Source organism: Hyaena hyaena, unplaced genomic scaffold (assembly GCF_003009895.1).
Source record: "Hyaena hyaena isolate Hyena2069 unplaced genomic scaffold, ASM300989v1 scaffold_70, whole genome shotgun sequence".
Classification (NCBI taxonomy): domain Eukaryota; kingdom Metazoa; phylum Chordata; class Mammalia; order Carnivora; family Hyaenidae; genus Hyaena; species Hyaena hyaena.
The window spans coordinates 3,869,445-3,878,872 of record NW_024080701.1 but is presented as its reverse complement, the minus strand read 5'-3'; the positions used below and the strand labels follow the sequence as shown (position 1 = coordinate 3,878,872).

Below are 9,428 nucleotides of genomic sequence, written 5' to 3'. Positions count from 1 at the left end.
CTCAATGGGAAGTTCAAAAAATGTTTGGGGCTATAGTCTCCTTAGGCTTCAATCTCATAAAAGAAACGGCAATGATAAGCAAATGTGAAGCTTGACCTATGTTCCAGACTGCAAAGGGCAATGGGAAAAAAATATGCTTTACTGGGGACTTCAGACAATGTAAAGGAAAAAAAAAACCACCACCACCAAACAAAAAACACCAAACCTAAACTGTCAGAAGCATTATGTGAGGCCCTCGGAATTCAGTTAGAGGCCCACAAAAGGGATCCTGACTGACGCAGGTAAAACCCCAAGCATCCTGTCTGTCTTCAGTTTCATCAGCTCTTAAGTACTAGCCATCCTGGATTCTCTTCTTTGCCCTTTTATTAGAAATTGGGGAACCCTCTCCTTTTCTACAGAAGAGGGTGAGAGAAGGGGCTTCATGGTGCATGAACGATAGAAAACAAGTCTCTTCTCTTATATCTGAATAGTGGTATACACAATTGTCCTGGAGGCAGGGTAATATATTTCACGCCCTCTCAAGGTCCCTTCGGTTCAAGGATACTGTCATTCTCTGGCCGTACTAGGGGATGGGCCTGCAACGTCCATGCTGCCATGGAAACACGCCGCGGTGTTCCTTTTTCTTACGTGGGGCGGGCACTCCGCCTCAACCACCAATCATTCACAGGGTTTCTTGAGTGGCGGGCAGCAGCAGCGTATGGGCGAGCCGATACTGCGTGACGCTACGGGAAAAGGGGGAGTTCGCGGCCGGTGGCGGCGGTGGCTACAGCGGCGACCTGGGGATCGAGCTGGAGGGAGCTGGGGAGCGTGCAGAGACGTCTAGCTCGAGCGAGAGTGATCTCCCGCTGGGATGCCTGGTACCGTTTGCAGAAAAGTGGGGGCTCAGTGAGCTCTGAAGGCTTGGGTTTCGGGTCTGAAGGGATGGCTGACCGGAGGGGGCGGGGTGGCAAGCATGGCGGCGGTGACGGGGAAAGGGTTGGAGGGCCCTGAGGAGGGGGTGGGGAAGCAGTAGCTAGGAAGGCTGGGTGGTCTTGAGTAAACGTGAGGGCTGTGAGTGTTCTGGCGAACAGAGATTACAAAGCAGCCTTTTGGGGGGCGTTAGAGGCGCTAGCAAGACGTAGGGAGAGTTGTGGGGGATGGAAAAAGAGGCGGGGAGAGAAGAGGTTAGGAAGGAGGGGAAAGGGTGTCTGTGGGAAGGTGATGGAAAAGAAGATGAAGAGAAGGATTGGCAGGCTGATAGTAAATAACTAGGAAATCAGGCCTTGGGAGGTATGATAGGAAAGTGTTTGCAGCGATTATAAATATAATCTAATTGGAGTCCTAGACTTGTTCCCTTTCCTAGTTCTTGCACCTCCGCCCCATTATTTAAGCTCAAACTGCAAGAGGAATGCTAGTAGGTTAAAGAACTGATCTTTTGTTATTCCATTCCAGGGGAGCAGATGGACCCTACTGGAAGTCAGCTGGATTCAGATTTCTCTCAGCAAGACACTCCTTGCCTGATAATTGAAGATTCTCAGCCTGAAAGCCAGGTTCTAGATGATGATTCTGGTTCTCACTTCAGTTTGCTATCCCGACACCTTCCTAATCTACAGACACACAAAGAGAACCCTGTGTTGGTGAGTAATAATCTTGTTTGGATAGGATTGAGGAAAATTTATTTTCTTTATGTAGTCAAGACCCATCAGCAAATCTAAATCTAAGTACTTAGAAGGCCACTATCTTTTGGATAAAATTGGTTGGCAAAATGAAATCAGCATGTTCACAAAAGTTTGCCTTATTTTGTATTGTTTTATATTTGGTGGGGATATTATGTATGTATATTTTCTAGGATGTTGTGTCCAATCCTGAACAAACAGCCGGAGAAGAACATGGAGATAGGAGTAGTGGGTTCAATGAGCATATGAAAGAAAACAGAGCTGCAGGTGAGGTGTTTAAAGCTAATAGTGTCTTTTGCAAGAGTGCTCTTGTAGCTGGGTGGATGGATTTAAACATTATGTGGTTGTGGTGAATGCATATAAGGCACTCAGAAAATTGATTTTTTTTTTTTAAAGCTTATTTATTTTGAGAGACAGACCCAGTGGGGAAGGGGCACAGAGAGGGGGACAGAGGATCCAAATTGGGCTCTTTACCGACAGTAGAGAGCCTGATGTGGGGCTTGAACTCACAAACCTTGAGATCATGACCTGAGCTGAAGTCGGACCCTCACGTGACTGATCCATCCAGGTGCCCCAGAAAGTCGATTTTTTAATGTAGATGATTAGATTGGTATTGTCTACATATCTGAATTTGTATTAAAGTTTGGTAGTAAATGCCTTTTGTACTAATACCACTTATTTTTTTCAGACTCTATGGATACTTCTCATTTGGAGACATGTGGTACCATCAGTCAGGTCATTGAACGATTACCTCAGCCAAACAGGACAAGCAGGTATACTAGTGTTGGAAGGAATTTATTTAAATTTATTAATGGATCAGTTCTTTTATCTGTACCTATTGCCTCATCCCAAGGATAAAAGAATTAATCTTATTTTTGTGAATTAGAAAGTGGGATTTGAGGATTGTATTAACTAGTACAGTTAGTTATCAGTTAGTACTGATAGCCAGAATCTCTTTTGTGAAGGTATTAACATTTTTTACACCTGTATACTTCAAATTGTGGTTTTTCTTGTACATGTAAAACAAATAATCTTCATTCTTAGCATAGATATGACTTACTGGAAAAAATCATCAAAAAATATTTAGGTATGTTACCAAAATTGTTAAGCATGCTTTCCATTTACCAACTAAATTACCAGTTTTAGACCCAGAATGTTTATTAATTCATACCCTAAACCGTATTCAATTTTTACTTTGTCTTATGTGTTGTTTTATGTTGTCCATTTATTGAATTTATCCTCTGTTAGGCACTAGATTGGATGTTTGATACATATTCCCATTTAATTTCATCCTTAGAGCATCTGTACAGTACATTATATTCTTGCCATTGCATAGAGAGGGAAACTGATGGGTGAAGAAGTTAAATAACTTGTTGGAGAATACATTGCTTATAAGTGACAGCTGAGCTCTGAGCCCTCCTGACTCCAGTGTCTTCTCTTTTTGCTTAGGTGAGCATGAGTCTGTCATAGTTGCTACAATTCACTATTGTACATGGACACTGAAGCTAAGTATTCATCATTTATTGCAATACTTTTGCTTTTGTTTTTAGCCCTTTCACTCATTTTTGTTATCTTGTTTTGCTTTTTGTAGGCATTTAAATTTATGGTACTTTTAGGAACATGTGCCAGAGTTATCTGTGTTTTTGTGGCCCAGCACCTTGGTTTGAACCAGTGGGGACAGGAAGTATGCATACCCCTTATAAATGAAGCAGGGCTGTTAGAGAAGTTCATTATTACTGTTTTCCCTTTTTGCATCAATGTGTTGCTCTTTCTCTAAAAAACAAAACAAAACAACAACAACCCTAAAACCTTGAATGTTTACATTCAGTAAATGTGCAGGTACTGTGGTAAGGTGTTTTAAAGGGGCTTTGCCATCGTGGAGCTTATAATTTAACAGGGAGACAGTTGTTAAATTATTATATAAATAGCTATTCAGTTACAATTGTGATTATTTCAAAGAGGGAGGAAAAATAGAATATATAACCTAATCTGTGTGATAGGGGTAAGCCTCTTTGAGGAATGTGATCTAAACTATAAATATGAATTTGTTAGACATAGCTGAAGAACTGGGGAGAAGTGTGGCTGGTGGGAGGAGGAGCTTTCCAGAGAGAACTACAAGTGCAAAGGCCATGAATCTAGAAAGGGTTTGGGTTTGATTCCAAGAGAATGAAATCTCTTCAAAACACAGGTATATTGATCTCGTTTATATCTTGTTTATATTAATGCAAATATTTTGGAAAAAGTTGCTTGTGAATATTTCTACATAAAATTCCAAAAAAAAATCTTATTCTTTTATTTAGGGTCCAGTTGATCTAAGCCTATGGTCCTAAACATGGAGCATCCTAAAATATACTAAAGAAATATAGATTGTTTTATTTCCCTGTTAAACATTTTGTTTTATTAAAGTTTTTTTTATTTAAAAAGGTTTTTTTAACATTCATTTTTGAGAGTGAGAGAGACAGAGTATGAGTGGGGGAGGGGCAGAAAGAGAGGGAGACAGAATCAGAAGCATGGTCAAGGCTCCTAGCTGTCAGCTCAGAGACCAACATGGGCCTTGAACTCGCAGACCACAAGATCAAGACTTGAGCTGAAGTCGGATGTTTAACTGGCTGAGCCACCCAGGTGCCTCTAAAGATTTTATTTTTAAGTAATCTTTATATCTAGCATGGGGTTCTAACTCATGACCCCAAGATCAAGAGTTGCATGCTCCACTGACTGAGTCAGCCAGGAGTCCCTCTTAAACTTTTTTAAAAATTGAGATGATTATAGATTCACATGCTGTTGTAAGAAATAGTATGTAGAGTGGGGATGAGCACTGGGTGTTATATGGAAACCAACTTGACAGTAAACCTTGCAAAAAAAAAAAAATCGTATGTAGAGATCCTTTGTAAACTCTGTCCAGATGGTAACGTTTGGCAAAACTATAGTATAATATCACTCGGATATTGACTTTGACAAAATCCACTGAATGTATTTAGGTTTCCCCAGTTTTCTTGCATTCATGTATGTTAATTTTTATGAAGCCTCATTACCTCTGTATCCACTACTGTGGTCAAAATATGAATGGTTTCAGCACCAGAAGGATCCCTAGGGCTGTCTTTTTATAACCATACCCACCTCTTTCTCTTACCTAAACCACTGCGAATCACTAATTAAGACTGTCTTTTGTAATATTTTGTCATTTCAAAATGTTATATAAATGGGATCATACTTTAAGTAACCTTTTGGGATTGGCTTTTTTCCCCCCCCGTCAGTGTAACTCCCAGGAATTCTGTCCAAATTATTGTATATATCAGTAGTTCATTTCTTTTTATTGCCCAGTAGTGTTCCATGGTATGGATATACCACAGTTTAATCATTTACGTGTTGAAGGATATCTGGGTTGATCTGGGTTCTGCCTATTAGAAATAAAGTTGCTTTGACCATTTATGTGCTAGTTTTTATGTGAACATAAGTCTGTCTCTGGGATAAATGGCCATTGGGAAATTGCTGGGCTGTATAATAGTTGCATAGTTAGTTTTTTAAGAAATTGCCAAACTATTTCTGGAGTAGCTACACCATTTTATAGTATCACTGGCAGTGTAAAAGATTCCGTCTCTCTGTTTTTACCAGCATTTCGTGGTGTCGCTATTTTTTTTTATGGCCATTCTGATAAATGTGTAGTGATATCTCATTGTTTTAATTTGCATTTCCCTAGTGGCAAATGATGTTGAACATCTTTTCATGTGCTTATTTGCCATCTGTACATCCTTTGCAAGGAAATGTCTGTTTATGTCTTCTGTCCATTTTCTAATTGGATTTTTTAAAATTGTGTTTTGAGAGTTCTTTATGTATTCTAGTTATTAGTCCTTTATAGGATATCTGGTTTGCAAATATTTTCTCACTCTGCAGCTTGTCCTCTTATCGTCTTTGGAGGGTTTTTCACAGAGCAGGTTTTTAATTTTGATGAGATCTGTTAAATATTTTTAACAGTAGTATAAATACATAGTTTATTTCAAAAAGAACTTATAATAAAAAGCAGAGTCTTTTCCCACCCTTGGTCTCCTTTCACAAAGACAATGCTGTAACTGTGTTTTAACTTCATTGAAAGGTTATCTTCCTAGCACTCAATACTGTTGAAAAATTAATACTATTATACTCCCTTTCTTGTTTTATCAAGTTAAGACAATTGAGTTCCATAATGAAAGATGAGGATTTAACTCTGTACACTCCCAATTGTTGATAATTATTTTAGTTCTTATGTCAGCTACTTTTGTACTTCTAAATAATGTATATAAACCTGTGTTTTCTTTTCCATTGGCTTTAGACAGTGAAAAAAAGTTTAACCATCAGGACTGGTTGATTTTGCCTATAATCTAATTTATTTCAAGCCTGTTTGGAGTCACCTGATGATTTTACAAATTTTTATTGGGTATTTCCTATATGCCAAGCATTGTTGAATTTTGGAGATGCAAAGGATCAGGAAAAAAAATCATAGACCTTAAAAGCTTACATTCTTTTATTTATTTTTTTACTATTATTATTTATTAAATTTATTTTTTTTTAAATTTTTGTTCTTTCACAGTTTATTGTCAAGTTGGTTTCCATATAACATAATAAAGCTTACATTGTTGTATGGGACATAGCAATACATGATAAAGTAGTAAATGGTATGGTAGAAACTAATAAGGGCTGAGGAGAAAAATAGTAGAGAAGGGGATAGCAAACATCAAAGGGGTTACAAGTTTAGATAGGGTGACTTAGGGAATGTTTTGCTGATATGACATTTGATTAAAAGTTCTTGAGTGGGGTGCCTGCCTGGGTGGCTCAGTAAGTTAAGTGTCCTGAGACTTTGGCTCAGACCATGATCTCCCAGTCTGTGAGTTCAGACCCTGCATCGGGCTCTGTGCTCACAGCTCAGAGCCTGGAGCCTGCTTTGGAATCTGTGTCTCCCTCTTTCTCTGTCCGCCCCCCCTTCCCCCCCCCAGCTTGTGCCCTGTCTCTTTCTCTCTCTCAAAAAAAAAAAAGTGTTCTTAAGTGAATAAGTGATCTCTACTCTTGTTATCTGGGGTAAGTGCAATCCTTGCATTGACAGCCAAGTGCAGAGGCCTTGAGTTAGGAGTGTGCCTGGAATATTTGAGAAATGGCAGGATGTTAGCATGACTGGAGTAGAGTAATGGAGAGAGTTGGGAAAAGAGTTCAGAGAAGTAAAGCACCAGAATATGTAAGGCTTTATGGGTTACTGTGAGGAATTCAGCTGTTACGAGCTTAGTGAGATAGGAAGGCATTTAAGGGTTTTGAACCTTAATCAGGTCAGACATGATCTGACTTAGATTTTTTTTTTTTTTTAATATTTTTATTTATTTCTAGGAGAGAGAGAGAGACAGCGTGAGCAGGGGAGGGTCAGAGAGAGTGTGTTTCATATTCTGAAATAGGCTCCAGGCTCCGAGCTGGCAGTCAGCACAGAGCCCGACGCGGGGCTCGAACCCACAAACCACGAGATCATGACCTAAGCGAAAGTCGGACGCTTAACCGACTAAGCCACCCAGGCGCCCCAATCTGACTTAGATTTTAATAGGATCGCTGTGGCTGCTGGATCAAGAGTAGACAGAAGAGGGTATGCTTTTTATTTGTTGATTTTGCCTTGGTAAAGCTTGAGGGAAAAACCACTTAAATTAAATTAAAAAGGAGAATAGACTGAAGGAGGAGCAAGAGTAGAGACAGGAAGACCAATTAGGAGACGATTGAAATAATTTAGGCAAAATATGACAGTGGCTAGACCAGAGTACTAGTGGATGAGGAGTGGTGACATTCTGGGTGTTTTGAAAATAGGATTCAGGGGCGCCTGGGTGGCTTAGTTGGTTAAGCGTCCGACTTTCGCTTAGGTCACGATCTTGTGGTTTGTGGGTTCGAGCCCCGTGTCGGACTCTGTGCTGACTGCCAGCTCAGAGCCTGGAGCCTGTTTCAGAGTCTGTATCTCCCTCTCTCTCTGACCCTCCCCTGCTCACGCTGTCTCTCTCTCTCTCTCCTAGAAATAAATAAAAATATTAAAAAAAAAAAAGAAAATAGGATTCAAAGACAGATTGGATGTGGAATATGATAGGAAGGAGGTAACCGTGATTCTGCATTTTTGGTTTGAGTACTAGAAGAATGGGGTTGCTGCTAGATTAGATGGACAAGACTGCAAGAGGAGAAAGTCAGATTTAGACATGTTGAAGTTGAGTTGCCTTTTTAATAAACCATTGGAGACAGTTGATGAAGTGCAAGTCTGGGTGGAGCTCAGGGGGAACGTCTGAGCTGGAGATTTAAATTGCAGAATCATAAGCATGTGGATGATATCTAAAGCCATGAGCCTGGGTAAGATCATTAAGGAGGTGAGTAAAGATGGAGAAGAGCTTCAAGGACTCACTAAACCTACCAAATTTTAGAGGTCGGAGTGGGGGACATAAAGGAAAACCACCAAAGGAGACCTAGGAAGAGCCAAAATATGTAGTTTGTGCTGTCTTTCATTGCTCTTCTACATTTTTTCATGTTTGCTCTTGGACTTTTCCCAAGAAAGCCAACCTTGGGACTCTGTTTCCCAAGGTTATATAACTAGTCTTCCCAGTTACATAGGTCATGTTCTATTTTATTTTTGTGAAAATCTTTAGTCTTTTTTCCTTGTGTTGTCCCTCAACTTTGCAGATTTATGTTTTCACCTCTTTATTATGCTCATTATAGTTCTGTTTAGTAGTCTTTATATGAAATAATTGTGTAGAAAGCTTCAAGGAAGCAAAAAAATGTTATCTATAATTATGCCACCCAGAGGCTAATTGCTGTAAACATTTTGGCATATTTTCCCTCTTTTTTTGTGTGCATAGTTGATAGCTGACATGTGTAAAGTAAAATTTTGTGTTTGGTGACGTTTTTGCTTAGCAACATGGAGGTTTTACTATGACAGGGAAAACTCTTAATAACATTTTCCCCAAGTTTTTTCTTTTAAAAGTTTTTAAATATTTTTAAATATTTGTTTATTTTTGAGAGAGAGAGACAGAGACAGACAGAGTCTGAGTGGGGAGGAGCAGAGAGAGAGAAAGGGAGATACAGAATCCAAAGCAGGCTCCAGGTTCTGAGCTGTCAGCACAGAGCTCAAAGCAGGGCTCTAACTCAAAAACTGCGAGATCATGACCTGAGTCTAAGTTGGATGCTTAACCAACTGAACCATGCAGGTGCCCCCAGGTATTTCTTAATCACAGTACACTTTGAGAAATAAGTTTGTACAAGGATTTTTCCACATTTCAAATTATTTCTTAAAATTGAAATTATTAGGTGTATACATTTTAAAGAGCTTTTTTTAGGAACATTTTTCTAAATGTTCCAAATGTCCAGAAATGTTCTCTAGTTTATAGTAAACACAATAGTTTAGTCTCATAAACAGTATATGATAGTGTTTATCTCACCTTAGGTTTAGGCAGCACTGAATAGTATTCTAGTACTTACAATTTTTTTTTTCCTAATTTGATGGGCAACAGTTGTTTTCTCTATTTTCTTACATGTTTAAAGATACTTATGTTTTTTTTTTTTTTTTTTTTTTTTTTTTTTTTTTTTTTTTTTTTTTTTTTATTTTTTTTTTTTTTTTTTTTTTTTTTTTTAGACTATTCTCTTTGTTGCAGTATTTTTTCCTGATTGTTGTCTTTTACTTTATAATGTTTTTTGACCTGTAATCTTAACTTCTTTTAAATATATAGACCTTTTATCAGAATTTTATTCAGACATTCTGATTCTATGTATGTAGTCTAAGGTTTTTTTTTTTTT

At 38.6% G+C, this 9,428-nt stretch overlaps 1 protein-coding gene across 8 annotated transcripts in view; it reads left to right on the top strand.

Moving 5' to 3' along the window:
* Positions 1-762: 762 nt before the first annotated feature.
* Positions 763-9,428, top strand: part of TP53BP1 (tumor protein p53 binding protein 1) — a 78,089-nt gene continuing 69,423 nt past the window's right edge. For 7 of the 8 annotated variants that reach the window (XR_005528530.1, XM_039232908.1, XM_039232909.1 and 4 more), the window contains exons 1-4: positions 770-857; positions 1,432-1,616; positions 1,829-1,922; positions 2,344-2,428. Coding sequence is in view for 7 of the 8 variants with exons in the window: in XM_039232908.1 (XP_039088839.1) it covers positions 851-857; positions 1,432-1,616; positions 1,829-1,922; positions 2,344-2,428 (371 nt within the window). In the remaining variant the exon portion in view is untranslated. Of the gene's footprint in view, positions 875-1,431; positions 1,617-1,828; positions 1,923-2,343; positions 2,429-9,428 lie in introns of all 8 variants that reach the window. The other variant, XM_039232911.1, reaches the window with a different exon arrangement.